The sequence below is a fragment of the Colias eurytheme genome, chromosome 20 (assembly GCF_061535395.1).
Source record: "Colias eurytheme isolate Ceu_HAF_F1 chromosome 20, ilColEury1 Martin Lab GWU primary, whole genome shotgun sequence".
Classification (NCBI taxonomy): Eukaryota; Metazoa; Arthropoda; class Insecta; order Lepidoptera; family Pieridae; genus Colias; species Colias eurytheme.
The window spans coordinates 2,905,697-2,926,698 of record NC_142999.1 but is presented as its reverse complement, the minus strand read 5'-3'; the positions used below and the strand labels follow the sequence as shown (position 1 = coordinate 2,926,698).

The following is a 21,002-nucleotide window of genomic DNA, read 5'->3' as shown; positions in this document are numbered from 1 at the left end:
TCTAATATATATTATAAAGGCGAAAGTTTGTAAGGATGTATGGATGTATGGATGTTTGTTACTCTTTCACGTAAAAACTACTGAACCGATTACAATGAAATTTAGCACACATATAGAGGGTAACTTGGATTAACACATAGGATAGTTTTTATCCCAGAAATCCCACGGGAACGGGAACTATGCGGGTTTCTCTTTGCAAACGCGGGCGAAGCCGCGGGCGGAAATCTAGTCCTTTATAAAGTTTATAATAATATATAGGTAATCACTACTTACTTTCGCTTTTACTTTACGAGTACAGAAAAAATATCTATAAAACTGTAGACACAATAAATATTAACAAAATTGGCAATCTATTCTGACCTTTACATTGTTCAATGTTCAGCCAAAAGCATCGATATTACATTTTTCATTAAAAATCTGGCGAAGTCTGGATAAATAGCATTTCATTTTATGAAAGTACCTATCCACTTCAAGAGCAAAATAAGGTTCAGACTTAGCAGCTAAAATTACTTCATCTTGGATATCCTACTCATATTATAAATTCGAAAGTTTGTGGATGGATGGATGTATGTATGTTTGTTTGTTACTCCTTTACGAAAAACGTCTGGACAAACAGGATCAGTCGTGATGAAACTTTTCAGTACTGGTTACATCAGAATAGCACATGAGCTATACTAATCCTTGATTTTGCGAGTTCCCGGGTGAAACCGCAGGGCATAGCTAGTCAGTCTATATTTGTTCACACTCGGGTCACAGCCCTTTGAGGGTTTATACAATCCCCTATATTAGCCAAGTGTGGCAGATGTCACAAAGTTTGTTGGTTCTACGATAAGCTGGTTTCCCTCAGAATATTTTCCTTTAAAAATGGTGGTGTGAATAATATGCACACACATTAAAAAATCAATTTCATTTTTACATGAAATTGATTTTGCTCGTATGGTTTACCTCCCGACATTTATATTAGGAAATATGCTGCAAAATATGCTCCAGCTGCAGAGATATAAAATAATCTGCGAAACTTTTATTATAACTATTTAAATAATTTACGTTTGAATAAGATTATCATCCAATTAATTACTATGTAATGTATTTATTGTATAATCTATTAAAATTAACCTATGAAAATCATAAATCGCTTTTAAATACTGCTAAAGATTAGTTTCTCAACCCACTAGGGGGGGATAAGGAACTTCACATATAACTGTTTAAAATCTCTGTCACAAACTATTATTGATTAAATAAATAATTTAATATTGTCGTGTTATGATAAATGTGTTTTTATGTTACCAGGGATCACAGGAGAGGTGATAATAAACGAAAATGGCGATCGCGTGGCATCATACTCACTCCTGGATATGAATCCCACTACAAGCAAATTTGAGGTTAGTTGTGTTGAATATAAATGTGTGCAGTGAATTTATGAAGCTTCCATGAGTGATGGATGGAGGAATGTGGACCCTTTAGGATTTGTTAGGACATAGTAATATTATAAATCACTAAATAGTATAAAACAAAGCCTTCTGTGTGTCTTTTGCTTAGAATTTAGATCTTTAAAATTACAGGACAAATTTTGATGAAGTAATAGAGTTATTCTCATCAAATTACGTCAAATACCAAAATTTAAAGTCACCCAATGGTAAGATCGCTTATTAAACTTACCAATTATACCGCTTTATTCAGTTTGAAGTTTGAAGCGTTAAGCGTTTCAAGCGATACTATTGGTTATTTGAAAACACATTCCTCGCAACACACCTCGCACATTATTGGTATTAAAGCACCCTTAAGCACCCCTATCAACAATATGTCAAAATGCCTAAATTTCACGTCAAATATCTAAATTTCAAGTCATCCATTGAAATGATCGCTTATTGGTCTCAATTTACCGAACAAGAGTGTAATCCTATCATATTTTTATTTACCCTGATCAATTATGGCCTGACTTGTAACCTTGTTAGCTTGTTAATGTTATTTTTGTCCTCATAATGATGTAGCATTTATTTATTTATTTATTTATTTATATTGGAATTTGGAACGAAGTTCCATGTCGCGCGTTGCGAAAGGGGCCTAGACGGAATTAAGACCAAAAGTTGTAACGATACTTTTTTGCTATAGCTGTAACCCGTGCTTGCGCGTGTTTCTCTGTCTGTAACTAACATTGTGACACGGGAATTTTATATTAATAACTAGCGGACCGCCCCGGCTTCGCCCGTGGTACCTACATGTTTAAACTATCCTATCTCTCAAGTTGGATCGAACTGCACATGGTGTGCGAATTTTATTATAATCGGTTAAGTGGTTTAGGAGTCCATTGAGGACAAACATTGTTACACGAGATTTATATATATTAAGATATAAATATTCAATGTGACTTATTCTAGGTGCAATCGTTTTAAATGAGTGAAAGTATAATTCATTTGGAGTAAAAACAAACGTTAATCGTTTTCCCGAAGAATTTTGCAAATTTTCAAAAAAAGCTAAAACGACAAATATTTCTGAAAATGATAAGTCTCGGCTATATTTGTTTACTTTTTTTGCTCCACATGAGCTATATTTTCACCCCTTTAAAACTATCCTATCCTACTAATATTATAATTAATGCGAAAGTTTATAAGGATGAATATAGGAATGTGTATGTGTATGTTTGTTACTCTTTCACGCAAATACTACTGAACCGATTACGATGAAATTTAGCACACATATAGAGGGTATCTTGGATTAACACATAGGATAGGTTTTATTCCGTAAATCCCATGAAATCGGTAACTATGCGGTTTTTTCTTTGAAAACGCGGGCGTAGCCGCGGGCGGAAAGCTAGTTACATCTATATCAAGTCACGTATAATATAATAGAGATAAAATCAGCAAAATCGATGTATCCAGATGCTTACGCAACACCGTAAAGGACAGTTTCCGGTACAACCATCCGATGAATACCGTGACCAACATGTTAATGTCCACGCCACCTCAAATACGTGATGTTAATATCAATGTTAATGTTAAATATAGTTTCAATATAATTTATGTGTAAACAGGTAACCATTTGTATTACAAAATATACCTACCTACCTATAGTATTGTACTCAAAATATTTAATTCCGGAATGGAGAGTTGAAGGTTAGTTTAAAAGTTGAATTAACATTAACTTGTTAATATATTATAGAGCACTGATATATTATTTTCCAATTTCCAAAAAATAAACTAATTTAGGTGTATGTATACTGTTACTTTTACCCTCATAGGAGGCCCTTGTCCCAGGGATGTCCCAGAGATGTTACTTTTACAAGGTTGATATCGTAGACTAGAAAAATAAAGTTTGACAATTACTTATTAAAATCAACTGAAATGCAGACAAAAATTAAAATTAAAATGAATCGCCAAATGAGTTGTACAGCGTTAAACTCGAGAACGGCTGGACCAATTCGGTTAATTTTTTTAACGTTTTTGTTTTATGGCACAAATAAAGGTCTTGTGAAAAGAAAACGCGAAAAAAGATTATAAATAATTTTTGCGTCTCTTAACGAATATAAAGAAAAAAGAAGAGCTCAGTAGATAGAGAAATTCATTCTTAGAGTGAATTTATTCCTTGCGTGCTAAATAACCTTATTTTATTCTTTGTATCTTGAATTATATTCGAGGTTTCTCAAATGGTTAGATGATTTATATGAATTTATGGAAATACATGCTATTCGCTCGGCTACTAATTTTTTGGCCTACAAAGTTAGTGTTTTTATAATATTTATATAATAAAAAAGACGTGTGGCACTCGGGGACTGCCGCGGTAAAGCTATTGCATGCTATGCCTTCAAGCCACACCTCCGTGCCCGTCGGAGTGGGGAGCGTGAGGTTTTTTCGTTACGGAATTTCTGGATTCGGTCCCCGCGCTCAAGACCCGCGATAGAAGCTATGCAATAGCTTAAAATGAATCGCGAGAACGGCTGAACCTATTTCATTAATTATTTTTTTATAATACCTATTCCTTTAACTACGAGGACGATTCTTATGGAAAGAAAACATAAACATGTACAGCTAAAAGTATAGAGAAGAAAATTGTGTGGATTTGAAAGAGAAGCAACCATTAGGAGATACTTGATAGAGATTTTAAATGGATTAAGTCAAATCTCGAAAGCATTGTTTAAGATTTAAATCAAACTCGAAAGCCGGAACAATCGAGTTTCCTAGAAAATGTATTTGTTTTTCATATTATCGAACAATTATTTTGAATTGGATTCACGTGAAATACATTGAATTATATCGATATATTGCTAAAAATACACCAATAAAAGTATTGCTCCAAGCCATTTGTATTCATTATTATTTTCAGTTTAATTTATTCCGCGAACAGTCGGATTTTTAAGCTTAATATATTTGAGAACAGTTATATTACTTCCTTTATAATATGTCGGTTATTATTTATATGAATAATACGTGTAATATGATAAAGTACACTCCACGTAATTTATTCAATATTATATTTCGAAAATCCACCATTACGTTCTGGCTTATTAAATCACATTTTCAATTGAAAATCTACCTACAATATACTTAATGAAAATGTCAAAATTGTCAGCGAATGATATTCTTTATGTTTGTGACACTGACGAGAAAGAATGGCTAGGGATTTGTTACAGAAAAGTAATATTAGCGTTTGTGATGGGTACAAAATTATTTTGTTATGAAAACCAATCCTTTTTGCTACTGTTCGTCATTTTATTACGTTATTAGGTTTGGTCCGGGAGGTTTTGTATTTTTGGAAGTGGCTCTTATGCTAACTATAGTATTATTATACTATAATATATGATGTTACATATTATGTAATTGGTAAAGTTTTAAAACTGACATGATTAAAAAGAGCAACTATGGAGTTTCTTGCCGATTCTTCTCCGTAGATACTGCTTTCCGAATCGGTGGTAAATGTTAAAAATATGTACCTAATGACGTTTCAAAAGTGCTTCTAGAAGAAGTCTCATTGAATAAATAAATGTTTGAGTTTGAGTTTGAGTTTTTTCTCCTAACACTTTTAGCATTAAGTAGTGAAAACTGCATTTAATTGCATGCTGTTGTTTTTGCTTAGTATACAGATTGCTCCCATTATACATTTGTCATGTTTTACAGCCATAGAAATCTAAATAACAAGACACATAGAAGTGCTATAATGTCATAATTCGTATGAAAACCGCTGTCGCCAAAATCAACACATTTAAACCGATAGCTAAACAGTACACACAAGTAAACTATGTCTTTTATTGGATAGCTTGATTTTAGTGAAAACTAACTTAAATATTAAATTAAGCTTTTTAATATGTATCCTAACGCACGAATTTACGGTTTATTTTAGAATAACATCCGTAAGTATATGAGACGTTTTGTTTATTTTTGCTCCAATACGCAAAAAATCGGCTTTTCTACAACAGAGGTTGTCAATTTTCAATAGATATAACTTTGAACATAAACTCATAGAAATTAGGTTGAAATTTGTGTTAAACGTGATAATAAGAATGGTCGACTGTGTCATTCATTGTTATTTCGATTACTATGATGACACTCATAATACTTGTAAATATTCTATAATTTTAAGGAAAAACGGCAATATTTATAAACAAAAATACTTACCGGTGAAATTTTATTCCTTTATTAGTATAATTACAATTTATGGAAGAATTTCCGCACTGGGAAATGCACACCATGTTTACTCACGCACGTGTCAGGAACAACTGAACAAGCGACCACCAAGCTACGAACAGACTTGTGGCATGGTAACCACCTGAGCGGCGACAATGTCACGCGCGCTTACCACTTCTATTGCCTTGTTATTTAGATTTCTATGTTTACAGCATTGACATAGATGTATCTGACAGACAATCTTTTAAGTGGATTTAATGTCACAATTTTTTCAATAGATGCTTGCTAAAAAAAAGTTAACATCACTATCACTCAAGCTATCACTAAATAGTATGAAGCAAAGTTGCTCGCTGCGAATGTATGTATGCTTAGATCTTAGATCAAACTACGCCACGGATTATGATGTAGTTTTTTTTTAATAGATAGAGTGATTTAAGAGGAAGTTTTTTATTTAATGTATTAGGTTTAAAACAAAGCGGGCGGAGAGCTAGTTTTTGTATAATAAACTTACATACAATTAACAATAACTTATCACAATAATAACCAACAGGTAGTAGCCACATACATAGCCGCGAACGCGTCCCTCCAGTTCGTCGAAAACCGGCCGATCCATTGGGCGGGCGGGCGGTCCAGCCCCCCGCCGGACACGCCGCGTTGTGGCTTTGATGGCTCCCTGTGCCCTGATAATTGTGAGTACTTGTGTTTATTAATCACTAGCTGCGCTGCGCGGTTTCACCCGCGTGGCTCCGCTCCTGTTGGTCTTAGTGTGATGATATATTATAGCCTATAATAGCCTTCCTTGATAAATGGGCTATCTAACATCGAAAGCATTTTTCAAATCGGACCAGTAGTTCTTGAGATTAGCGCGTTCAAACAAACAAACTCTTCAGCTTTATAATATTAACTAGCGGTCCGCCCCGGCTTCGCCCGTGGTACATATGAAAAATAGATGTTGGCCGATTCTCAGACTTACCCGATATGCACAGAAAATTTCATGAGAATCGGTCCACCCGTTTCGGAGGAGTATGCAGACTAACATTGTGACACGAGAATTTTATATATAAGATATAAAACTCTATAAATAAAATTCTACTGGTACAATGCAATGTTACCATACTGCGCCGAAACGACTGGAATGAGTCTCGCGAATACAGATTTATTCAACCAAAATTTGTATTAGAAATTTATTGTGTATCTATTGAAGGCCTGATGATGAGTGTACGATACCATTTCAGAATGCTCATGAAACAGGCAATTCTTCTTAAATTAGTACACCGATGACCATGTTTTTTTTCACACCACGCTATATTAAACTAAGAACCAAAATTAAGTAAAACGTAATTTTATTTTGAACTTTGATTTGAAACAATTATTTATTATATCTATATTATATTCTTTGTAAAAATAAAAGTAATATTAATTTCTATATTTGACTTTCAGTTCGCATTTATACCAGAATAATCGAATTGCACTTAAACAATTTTCCTTTAAAAATAGTACCTAATTGAAAATTTCTTGTTATTGGTAATCTTGGCCAAGAGAGACGCGTCACGTTCCTCATCTTTATATCAAATGTAGTTTTATTTTATTTTCTTTCTATATTAAGACATTTATTTATAGAATATCTGTAATTGAAATCATCTCCCATATTGATTGATCTTCATACGTGAACAAAGTCATTTATAATATATTAATATTTATTATAATGCTGTTTATAACGATTATTATCCCTTTATTTTTTGAAGTGAAAGTTCTTTAGGCGCGTTGAGAGCAAAATTTCAAGTATCGTCATGTCAATACCATCACGTCTTTGAGTAAGGCGACGATTTTGGTATCTTCGAATCCAAAAAAGTTTCCATTCAGACACGTGTGCTCGGTATACACGCTCCTTTATTATTAACAAATAATAATATTGTAGTTTGTTATATCATAATAATATATTTTTATTGAATGCGTGTGAAAGTATATCGTTAAAATAATGTCTTATTGCATTTTGTTCGTTCGTGAATTTTGACGTGATTTCAATACAATATAGCTGATATTCTAAATATTAATTAGGTCTTAAAATAAACGCTTACTATGGAAAATCAAGTTGTTTTCCAAAATGTTTTCCATAAACAGAACGATGTTACAAACACTCACTAATTCCCACACAAAACATATTTGCAGTTGAATGATAATAATATTTCGTGTTGGTAATAATTACTGTAGTAGGTAATTTGCTAGTGCGAATAATACAACGCACATTTTGTCGAAATAATTACCTATTCCATCAGCTATTCTTGTTAATAAGGGAATTAAGAGGGGGTATAAAGCAAAATTACCAATCTTCTATTAGATAATACGTGTAATATTCAAGACCAAATCTAAAAAATAAAATATATATCAAACTAGATGATATGTTCAACGATTCTGTTTAATCAAAAACATAAAATATTAAAATTGACTCGATTAAAAAAAATCACGAATTTAGCTCTAATTTTCACACATTTACGTTTTCTACTTGACATGGTAATACCTATTATGATTTTTATTTCATAAACAATTATATTAAAGCATTTGCGAGGGCTTTGTCAGAGCATTTTGTGTAATTACTTTTAGTTTTGGTTTTATCACGATAAAACACTTGATTGTGACAAAACCAAACGTTTTATCTCAAGAAAAAAAGAGCGCCAAACGTGGTTTATTTTGGTCGCATTTTATTCATATAAAGTTTTATTTACCGGTGTTTAAAGTAAAGTCTTAAAACAATATATTTTAGTGTGGTTGTGTTTTCTCTCAGAAAGCGTACATTTTTAAAACCTTGTTCTGCCATACTCTTATCACTTAGAGGTATGAAAAATAGATGTTGGCCAATTCTCAGATCTATCCAATAGGCACACAACAATTTGATCAGAATCGGTCCAGCCGTTTCGGAGGAGTATGGTAAATAAAATTGTGAGACGAGAATTTTATGTATATAGAGATGTACAAAATGTAATTTCATTACCAAATATTTTAATAATTTTAATTGATTGTATATTTTGTTACAGCTCTACCAGTGTATGCTATCCTCTCTATCGTTCTGAGCTCTGTGGTCGTGATCTTGGCAATACTGTCCGTGTTTATTTATAGGTAAGTACACACAGCTGTTATTGGCTGTTATTAATCTGCAACTATTTGTTTATTTGTATTACATTTGTAGGTAATAAGCACGGAATTTGCGTGCACAAAATATTACGTTTAAACTGAAATATTTCGTAATGTGCATGATTTACTGGTGTCTATAATATTATAAAAAGGATATTTGATTGTTTGTTTGTTGTGATTGAACTCAAAAACTGCTCAATCTGATAATTTTTTACAAACCATTTCACCATTAAAAAGTTGAATTTAACCGATATTCCAATAGAAATATTTGAAAAACAATCGGTTAAATATTTATAATGAAATTACAAGGAACATTCATCGCATAAAATAATTGTATTTTATTCGCATTGAATATCTTCTACGCTAATAAATGTTTACGAGGGAATAAGAGTATAAACTAAATTCCACGAAAGAACAAAAACTTTCGAGTTTTCTCTTGTTAGCAATTACATAAACTTTATTCGCAACCGTTACTTGTAAAAAGGTTGTTTTCCTTACAAAATACTGGTAAAACAATGAAGGAATAAAATTTGTTTTCGCGTAGATGCTGATATTTACTTTCCTGATTTATAACTTCCGAAATATTATACGGTTGACTAATGCATGTCTTATTTTAAATATATATGGGTACCTATAAAACGAATTTAGGGCAACATAAAAAAATGAATCTATAATAACCATAATAATAACCACTGGACGGATCGGGCTGGGCATGCAGATATGCAGTAGATGTTAGAACGTAGGCAAAGGATTTTGATCAATTCTATCCCCAAAGGTATAGGGATGAAAGTTTTAACCATGAAAATTATTTTTTCCACGCAGGCGAAGCTGCGGGTAACAGATAGTCTTTTATATATACGATATAAAACCTATCTAATGAATTCATTTTAAACCAAACTAACTTTTACATCCGTTGGACAAACGTGTGTTAAATAATTTATTAGACGATGCACATACATTGAAAATGTAGGGGTTTTCTCATGAATAAAATGCATTTTCGAGATACGAATCGCTCATATTATTATATGTAGACTATGTTTAATTCAATTGTGGATAATTTATTTACTACTAGCGGTCCGCCCCGGCTTCGCCCGTGGTACATAATATTTACGTTTTCTCTACATAAGAACCATCCTCGTACTTCAAGGAATATAATAAAAAAAGAATTATCGAAATCGGTTCAGCCGTTCTCGAGTTATGCGCTTACCAACACATTTTGCGATTCATTTTTATATATAAGAATATAAGATTGTATCTGAATTAACGTATTAATAATATAATGACATGAATTTAAAAATTTTAATATCTGGTAAAATTTAGACTCAGATTCAAATCAGTTTATGAAATTTAATTTAAAAAAATACATAATTACATATACTTATTTATTTCTCAATAATTGTTATATAATTGAGTTTAAGATATATTGAAGATTTAACTTGTAAATTAATAGTATTCGTTACATGCAAAATAATATTCCGAGCATGCAATAACAGTGTTATTAAGCATTTAAATGTGAGAGCCAATCAATCAATCAATCCATCAATCAATCATCTAAAGAGTATCGATCGTTCCTTTGATTTATAAATGGGTGTATGTTTTCTATCATAGATAATGTTTAGAATATATTTAATTGTTTACGAGCTAAGTACTCTAACGTTTCCCAGGTATATTTTAACCGATGTTAAAAAAGGAGGAGATTCTCCATTCGACTGTTTTGTTTCTGGGTTTGTTACTTCAGAACTTTCAACTGGGTGAATCGATTTTGATAATTTTTGTTTAATTTGATAGCTAGTGCCTCCCGTGTGTATTAATATGATTCATATAGTCTATTTTTCATTATCTGAAGGCGGTATACTTCTTTGTCCAAAATAATTATTTAATATTCTTTACAAATTTTATCTACAAATCCAAAAAAAAGCAACGTCCTTTGAAGTCCTTTCAGTCGTTCTTCATTTAGTACATATTACTAACTACGCTTTCATGTTAAATATTATATTATTATGATAAATAGATAAAAATAAGTTAGTTTATAATTTGGATGAATCTTCAATTGTTCTTCATTTGTAAGTTATTAAATAATGATCATTTTCAAAGATCTCTAGACCTCTTAATTAATTATTAAAAAAATCCAAAGCAATCTAATTGAAGCATCCAGCGATCCGTAGAAAATATTGTTACATTTTTAACGAACGTAATTAATTAATCATTTAAAAAGAATAATATAAGAATAGAGTACAAGCTTTTACTTGTTTTTCTTTTTAATGTTTTCACAGAAATTTCAACAAGTTTTGTTTAAGTAAATAAATTTTCTGTTTTAAATAAAAACCTCTTATATTTTTAGAGTAAACATCGTAGGATGAAAGTATTGATTAAATACATGTTTATGTTTTGATATTGTTTGTTTGTCAATAATAATATAAGTAGCTTTTCTTATAGAACTAGCCACTTCTCCTGGCTTGGCTCGATTTCAACTCTATGTAGTTTCCTAGTAAACTATTTTTAGTTAAATATAATATGTACCTTTTTTATAGTGGGGAAATCTTCCAAAGATACCCACGGCCCCCGGGGAAGGAGCCGTGGGTTATGTCGGATTCTTACCGACTAAAACCCCACTGTGTTCCGTCGAGCCGCTTTAATGATGGGGCCGCGGGTATTTGTTAGAATTCTTCCGCGACCAAATATAATATGTACCTATAGAAGTATTATATTTAATCCTTAGTCTTCATAATACTGTGAAGAAAATAAAATGATTCGGAAGGAAATGGAATGCGTTTTCGGGACTTTTATAGCGAAATTTTATTGTTTATTTTACTACATCACATATTACTTTTGTAAGGAACGGAATAAGAAATGATGATATTTACCCTTATAGGCATGAAGGCACATTTACCGAATAGAAAAGATAAAGTAAAAGTATACTTGATATATTTCTAGTAATTAGTTAATGAATACGGTTCTTAATAATTTTATGTTGGTTCAACGTTATTCTCTATCCATCTAATTGTATCTCTATCCATTAATTATATTATGTACTAGCTGCTCCGCGCGGTTTCACCCCCGTGGCTCCACCCCCGCGTGCGTAGCGTGATCATAATATATAGCCTATAACCTTCCTCGATAAATGGGCTATCTAACACCGAAAGAATTTTTCAAATCGGACCGGTAGTTCCCGAGATTAGCGCGTTCAAACAAACATACAAAAAAACAAACAAACAAACTCTTCAGCTTTATAATATTAGTATAGATCTTAAAATATATTGCTTGAAGTACCAACCGAATTTAAAACTAACCAGAGTCTGTATTATAAGAAAATTTATAAATTAAACTAGGCACATAAACATTTATGTGTTTGATTTTCGTTGAGTTTTTGTAATTTATTATTGAATAGATAGAGCCAAAAATATCAATACGTAGAGTATCTTTATATCTACGTAGTAAATTATCGTAAATTATTTCAATATTATTCATCATTATTGTCTAACTAATACCCTATAGATTCTAATAGTTCTCAAATATCCAGCCCGTAATATTATACTCGATTACTTCGAGAAGCAATTTATAAATCTACAAAATACCTTGAGATCAGGCTATGCATTATTAATCTGTAGCATTACTTGTAATATTTAACCTATACAGGTTAATTTTTTATTTGACTTATCTATATAAAACTCAAACGTAACTGATATAGTGATCTATCAACGAACAGCCCAAACCACTGGACGTATCGGGCTGAACTTTGGCATGCAGGTAGATGTTAGGACGTAGGCATCCGCTAAGAAAGGATTTCCCGAAATTCTTGCGGGAATGGGGAAAAACGGGGATGCACGTACAAAGTCGTGGGCGGAAGCTAGTTTGATATAAATTTTGTGACGACTAAAATATTGAATACAGTTTAACGACATACAGATTGATTAATATCTACATTATTTAAGACATTTGTTTAGTGAAAGGTCTGTTATTATGGAAATATCTTGTTTTATAGTGAAAAGTGTATAAAACACAAGCCGATTTTAGGGAAATCTTTAATCTGCTGTAATCAAATTAAAACGACATGCTGTTATATAATATACTAGGTTTCCGCCCGCGGCTTCGCCCGCGCAGTCTAAAAAAACTCGCATAGTTCCCGTTCCCGTGGGATTTTCGGGATTGCGTCATTTTCCCGGGATAAAAAGTAGCCTATGTCCTTTCTCGGGTATCAAAATATCTCCATACCAAATTTCATGAAAATTAGTTCAGTAGTTTAGGCGTGATTGAGTAACAGACAGACAGACAGAGTTACTTTCGCATTTATAATATTAGTAGGGATTTGTCTAACAAAAAAACTCTTAATGGATATTTCAGCAACACTATAAAAATAGATCCGTTTAATTCATCGTATCACATAGCTACCGAAAAAACGAATCCCTTTTAGCGACACTAAAAATGGAACGGGATTTCATTTTCCACAATCGACAGTTTTGACGTCTACCAGTCTATAATTGATTAAAACGCTTGCCACTTCGCTCAAATAAAACTTGGAAAGTATTAACCTTACACCTTTAAAAGATAAATTATTTACCGAAAATACCTGCCTTTTAACGTCATAGTACTGAATAATAAAGATAAGTTAATTGCTATTTTTAATACGCTTTTTTTCACCTGTTTGTAACCGATTTTATACTCGAATTTGACCCACTTTTAAAGGACAGATTTAATTCAAACTTTACTCTTATCAAGGATCGGTGACGATGAAATAATTTCATGAGATTTTCTCTAAATAATTAAAATATGTATTGTTTTTAAAGAGGTTACACTTTTAGAAGTTACAGTCTGTTTTCAAGTCGTGTCAGCAAATTGCAACGAATGTTTAAATTAGACTTTATTTTTATACATTGCCTGCAGTCATGCTATTTATATTAATATATGAAAACCCGTAGCACAGTATCATAAATATATCATAACATGTAATCCTAATTAAACGATATTAACGTCTATTCAATTAAAGCATAAATTCTGATGTGCAATTATGATTCAATATTGCATAGCATAACGACATCGATTAAGCTGTAAATTGCATGCAACTAGGTATTAATCATTGAGTTACTATGTACTACGTACTAGAGAGGCCATCGCTACTAAACTTTTTCTAACACGAGTTAAAGTCAATCGTCTCAAACCATTTTTTTTTGTTACATTGATTGGTTTTAATTTATAAGTAATAATAGGCAGAATATTTGCAAATTGTATGACTCACTAGCCGCCCCGCGCCGCCGCGCTTGTCGCACAGATTTTGTTCGTGGTGTCCTCTCTATAATAATACCTCAATGGTATTAATAGCTGTATATATTATAATCTGTTTACTCTTGGTATGTATGGAATGTGTGATTTACATTCACAGATAATATAATACTATGTTTACATCCTCGTGTATACAACTGTTTCTGCATTTTCTGAGAATTTCCACTATGAAACATTTGACCGCATATTTGCTTAGAAATAGACATAACTTGCGGGTTTTGCTCTTGGATTAAAGAATATTTCCTTGTATAAAAATCTGTTTTGCTTTGAAAGATGTTCAAGTTTATACATTTTTTGAAGTTATAGTTGTAGATATACCTATATAAAACTGGCAGAGCAACAAACATAATATTGATATAATTTCTTATAGAGCGTCATATGCATATTAAATAACATCATGATCAGTTCAATATCAAACAGACAAAAGCTTAAGAAGCTGTGAAAAAACATTATCAAACAGATACCTACAAACTATTACTAATTTTCAAAATCTGTTCAGTAAATTTTGCTAAAAATTTAACGAAACAATCACAAATCATTCCCGTGTATAATTATTAATAATTATGATATTAATATTATGTAGTGTTGGTCGGCTGGTTATGTAATATTCTAGTAATAGTTAGTAAATATTATAAAATTGAAGAGTTTGTTTTGCTATCATCACGCTAAGATAAACAGTAGCGGAGCAATGCGGGTAAAACCGCGGTGTACAGCTAGATCTTGCATAAATATAGTAAAAAAATGGGTGCGTGTACTAGTGTACACAATATGTAAGAAGTGAAACTTCTTTATGACCTTATTTTTCAAAAAATAATTTACTTACTTTATGCAACTTTACAGAATAAGTACGTCGAATCACGCGTGGTAGGGATAAGAAAAAGATGGCGCGTAACGGAAAAATGTCACGCGTAACGAAAAAATGTTACACTAAATTTTTTTCCAACCCCGATAAAGAAGTTTCACTTCAAAACTTGCTAAACACATATTTACTTACAGGCACTACAAGCTAGAGGCAGAAATAGCGATGATGACGTGGCGTGTGAGTTGGAGCGACGTGCTGATCCCCGGGGGCAGGCTCAGGGGCAGCCTGCACTCGCTCGTTCGAAGGTATAGCACTGGGGTGAGTGCTGTGTCCATTACATGTTAATAAGCTACTTGTTATATAGCTAGGAGTAGTATAGCTAAATAGAAGTTAAAAAAAATAAGTTTAAGCAAATAGTTATTAAATTGATATTGAGATTATTGCATAGGTTACATAGATAGGTTCTAGGTTGCATAGATTATAGCAACAATTTTATGTCGAAGTATTTTCCGAAAATTTTTATTAAAGAAAGTGTATACTATTTTTATAATTATTAGTACTTAGCTCGCTGTGCAGAGATTTAATTTACGAAGAAATTCCGGGAATCCGGGTTAGCAGTTGTCTAGATAAATGTGATGAGATTAAAGTGTCACTATAATCTACGATCTATTTATAGGGAAATCTCAATTTTTAGTTTCTAAAAGGAATATTATCTAACAGATAAAATAAAAGATTGTGCATTTAATTCAATAACTAGATATTAAATATTATAAAACGTAAACATTCAACATTAATAGTTACCAAAAGAACTAATTGAAGTCATGATTGCATTCTTTTAAGTATAAGCATTTTAATGTTAAAACTAAATTAATATTTCTCCATTCTATCAAAACCTATACATCCACAGACTGCATATTCCGACGAAGCAATTTCCCTTGCTGGCGACCGTCAAATATACGCCCCTTGCGCGTTCTACAAAGGCTGCCGGGTCGCTGTCAAAAAGGTTGACAAACAACGCATAGATCTCACCCGACCATTGCTATTAGAACTAAAAAAGATGAAGGATCTAGAACACGATCATTTGGCTCGGTTCTTCGGTGCGTGTGTGGATCCACCACACTGCTGTATATTGACTGAATACTGCCCGAAAGGTTCATTGCAAGATATATTGGAAAATGATACGATTAAGCTGGATTGGATGTTCAAAGTCAGCTTGATGCATGATATTGTGCGGGTAAGTGTTTTTTTTTTTGCGATTTGATACTTTTTGATATTTAAAAATGTTGAAATGTTGATCCGAACGAATAATAGCCATCTTAGGCCACATCTCAGCTTACCATCAGGCGAGATCGTGGTCAAGCGCTTCCCTATCAGGCAATAAAAAAATAGCCTTCTTGAAGTAAGAAGTGGTATTAACTATAATTATTACAATATTTTAAATACGAAAGTATTTGTCTTTCACATAAAGTAATTCTTATAATATAATTTTTGTATATAGAGATAGAGAGAGTGACTCTGACTTTTAACCGCATTGAAACGGGACCTAATAATGAGTATAAATTATAACGCTGTAGTTTTCATCAAAACATACCCTCATATATATTCATTATGTAAACTCTGAACTAAAGTTTTGATTTAACGATATTCATACGTAGAAATTGTTTAACAAGATTATTGCATCCCATATAATAAACTTCGACCTCCATAAATTGTGGGAATTGCAAATGTGGAGCCTTAAATGGGATTTGGGACCCGGATGGGATAGTGGGATTAGGATCCCACTCAATCATCGGACTATGAATTAGTATGATGTTTTTATTTATCATAGCAAGCTGTAGATTTATTTAGTGATTATGTATAAAAAAGTTCATTTGAGATGTATGGAGCAAATTAACTAATATTAGTGTGACAAAAGATTGGATTTAGTTTGTTTGTTACGAACTCAAAAATGAAAGAACGAAAGCTTTATCTTTATATTCCGAGCAATATTCTTCTCTTAAAAAATCTACAAGAATGTCCCTGTAACTTTCACTCTTAGGCTATAATAATATTATTATATTTTTTTTTAGGCTGCATAACTTCTTACATATTACGTGAGAAGTTATGCAGCCTAAAAAAATCTTTATAATCTATGCTTTAAAATGAAGTCACAGGTACATAGGTACATCATACAACAATAGTGTACTTGTTGATAAATAAAAGGTCAAAGTCGAAAACAACTCACGAAAAATAAAGTGACAGAAAAATAACATCAAGGAAGAGCTTCATATATCTCACATTTAGGTCACTTATATCAGATTCTACACGTCTTTGTTCCCAAATTAATTGTCCCTTTGTTTTATGTTTTCTGAGAAACGATATCATTTGATAAATGTTGTAAACAGAGTTATCCTTTGTTAGTATTTGGAACAAAGACTAATTGATATGGTAAATTTAAATACAGTCTTTATTGGCATGGTTTATAGTGTGCTTTTTAATTCGATCATTTTTCGAAACATGTTATATATAACGTTTAAATAATTAATTAAAAAACTGTATAGTTGATACATTTTAGCGTTTCATGTTTTTTTATAACTCTTATAAGTGTTTGATAAATTTTTATTCCTACGTGATAGTACAGATAATATAATACTAGGTGACTTATACATACAAAGAACCATCAGTTTAATTTTATTAAATAAACTATAACTATGTATTTGTTTTAGGGTATGCATTATCTACACGGAACAGATATAAGATCTCACGGAGCGCTCAAGTCAAGTAACTGCGTAGTCGATTCCAGATTTGTACTGAAAATCACAGATTTCGGCCTAAATGCTTTGAGGGTGTCTGAAAAGGACGCAAGGGCTCATAGCTATTGGACCCGTAAGTATATTTTAGCTTACTTACTTCTTAGCATACATTTTCCACCAAATAATAATATAAAATACAAACTTTTTATTTTCTCCGAACAATGTCTTTTTCTTTTTATCGATCGATCAATCTAGAAACCTATTATCTAAGTACCAAAGAAGATTATTCAATAGTATGGTAATCGTAATTGAAATTGTAATAGTGATTAAATCCAGTGCCCAATATCTATCATCAACAATATTTGTGTTGTATAACGTTAACCTCTGTTACCTAAATTGTAACATAATATTATCTATATTTTTTATTACAAAATTTCAATACATATTATTTTTTGTAGTGAAACTTCTTTAGAAGCGTTGAGGGTAAAATTTCAAGGTCGCGTCATGGCAATACCGTCACGTCAAGGAGTAAAGCGACGATTTTGGTATCTTTTAATCTTGTCAAAGAAGTTTCACTTCTGTGTGCTCGGCACACACGCCTTTTTATTTCACAAAATCAAATTTCCAAATATGTTGCATATTTCGCATCTAACACGATTAAAGTTACATGCTATATCTTATGTAATAACTTAGGCCCGGAACCACAGACACAATAGAAAATCTATTGTGTCTGGGACCGATCGGGCCGCTTGGGGCTCAATGGGTTAAATTCATTATGCTTAGGTCTCCTCTGGACCTCCCCCGAGCTCCTCCGCACGGCGTCCCCTCCCCCCGAGGGCACGCAGAAGGGAGATGTGTACTCCTTCGCGATCATCATGCACGAGATTGTGAATAGACAGGGAGTCTTCTGGCTAGGACCTGGCATTGAAATGTCGCCGAAAGGTATGTAATATATGTGGATTTATACAATTTATTATAGGTATATTATATTATAGTCTCAAGGCTGATTTTTCAATCCTTGGTTAAAACTTATTCATCGAATAACGTATTAAACTACCATTTCAAAAATGTATTGTAATTGTCCGTATTTGACAGTTTACAGGTGACATTTTAATATGTTCGTGTAATACTTTATTGGACGGATAAATTTTAGCCAAGGATTGAAAAATCGGCTCTTAGTCAATTTGAAATTCGAATGCTTTTTTATACAAGCATACAAAACCAATTTGTGAAAGCTAGAATTATATCCCTTCACATTATAAGAACAGCTTCGCCACGAGAAAACATTTCAACAACAAAGCAGGAACAATCAATGCACATATTGCTGGTGGTTGTACATCACAGATATTATATAATTATATATAATTTATAAAGTTTTACACAACGCAAGCGAAACCGTGGGTGGAAAGCTAGTTTAGTTTTACTTTCATGTAAAACTTCATTTTATATAAAATAATTCCACATGACATTGAAAGTTCCTCAATCTACGTTGTTAGGCAGATGTGGTTCAATCTGCTTCGGTTGCAGCGTACTAATTACTTCCATACATAACCACTAGTTGATTGCATATTCATTAAAGTGTGCTGTGAACTTGAACTGTAGATCGTACTTATATAATATATTATATAAATGTAAAAGTTTGTATGTATGGATGTTTGTTACTCTTTCATGCAAAACTGCTGAAACGATTTTCATGAAATTTAGCACACACCTAAAGAGTAACTTGGATTGACACATAGCCACATATGAAAAATATTTGTATTGTTATTATTCTGAGACTTTACTGTGCAATGATATTATTAATATTTTACTTATGCTATAGCTTATGTAGCAAATGGACCTTGGTTTAATACAATCGCGAAAAACAATGCAGTTACAATAAAATTTGAAATGATTTGATAGATATGAATATGTACAGTGTACACGTCGAGGGATTAAAATAAATATAAAACAACACGACATAGAATGCTTAGAGAAATGCAAAAGCAACACAAATTCACAATATTCTATCGTGCAAAGCATTCTCTTAATGAATCACTATTTATAAATTTTATATCCGTTTTCTTAAGAAATAAAGGAGGAATTCCTTCATACTTCAAACAGTTAATGTCGAATTCCTGCTTTTCAGAGATAGAAAGGGTCATTAAAGGCTTTATGGGTAATAAAATATCACGCAATCGTAGTGACCGCATTTCGCGGATGTGTTTTATCTAAAATGTGGCATTTATTTATTTTTATGATGAGTTTTCGTTTATGTTCTGCGTATATGAGATTATGTATGGCATCTCTTATACCTGGAATTCATCTGGAAACCATAAGACCAGCATGTAATAATAATATTTTCTATTTAATAAATGTTACTTTTTACTATCGTTGTTAGATAAGGATTGTTATTGAAATTGTAAAAAAAAAACAATTCTTTTTACTATTCCAGGATTCTTAAAATGTTCTCCTTTCCTTGTTTTATAAATGGGCTAACAAGTAGACAGCTTGTAGGTGACAAGCTTAACCTTAAAACTTTGACTCAGATTTTTACAGTGAAAGCTTGTAATTTTTTCATAGCAGGGATCGCAGTTTCTATTTTATTTCTTACTTATTTTCTTCCTTATATAAGAAACATACCATGTGTGTTGGTTGGTCTGTTGGTCTTAGCGTGATGATATATAGCTTTCCTCGTTAAATGGGCTATCTAACATCGAAACAGTTTTTCAAATCGGACCAGTAGTTCTTGAGATTAGCGCGTTCAAACAAACAAACTCTTCAGCTTTATATATTAGTATAGATAGATAATAATTAGTTACAATATAATATTACACAAAATTTTCTTACAGAAATCATAGAAGCCGTGATCAGTAGTGGCATGCGTCCAAACACAACCCATCACCGATCTTGTGAAGCAGACGATGCGACAGAACTCATGCGCCGATGTTGGGCGGAGGACCCTACGGAGAGACCTGACTTTGGTCACTTGAAACACGCTATACGACGGTTAAATAAGTATGTTTATTGATGTTTTATTATCAACTAGACTTGGAACTGGAATCATGTAAAAACTGTCCGATGAAAAACTCTGCCCAGACACGTTTGGCAGAGTTTTCTTATATACAATAGATTTAAACATTACTGTAACAAAATAAGGTGCTAATTTTAATATGTTTTTTACAACGCTGCCGAGACATTTTTTTGGAGTATTTTTTATGGTAGAGCAAGCAAAAATTAACAGTGATATTATGTGGTTACAACTACTATAAACACTGGTGGTTAGTTGCCGTCCTTTCTTTAAAAATAAGGAAAAATTATTTAGTAGTAAATCAGAACTTTGGTTTTACTTTCAAACTTTATTCGATTTAGAATTTCACAGTCCGTTAAGTTTCAGGATATGAAATGCATCTGTGGAAGAAAATTTTAAAAGTTTGCATACTGTGGCTGATGCACCAAAAGAGA

At 32.2% G+C, this 21,002-nt stretch overlaps 1 protein-coding gene across 1 annotated transcript in view; it reads left to right on the top strand.

Annotated features, from left to right (window-relative positions):
* LOC149899536 (atrial natriuretic peptide receptor 1) overlaps window positions 1-21,002 on the top strand; it is a 137,890-nt gene that overhangs the window by 99,644 nt on the left and 17,244 nt on the right. Inside the window, exons 8-15 of the mRNA XM_090113468.1 lie at window positions 1,291-1,382; window positions 6,169-6,307; window positions 8,651-8,732; window positions 15,021-15,144; window positions 15,734-16,060; window positions 17,532-17,691; window positions 18,342-18,500; window positions 20,390-20,555. Of these exons, the coding sequence (XP_089969594.1) occupies window positions 1,291-1,382; window positions 6,169-6,307; window positions 8,651-8,732; window positions 15,021-15,144; window positions 15,734-16,060; window positions 17,532-17,691; window positions 18,342-18,500; window positions 20,390-20,555 (1,249 nt within the window). The remainder of the gene's footprint in view (window positions 1-1,290; window positions 1,383-6,168; window positions 6,308-8,650; window positions 8,733-15,020; window positions 15,145-15,733; window positions 16,061-17,531; window positions 17,692-18,341; window positions 18,501-20,389; window positions 20,556-21,002) is intronic.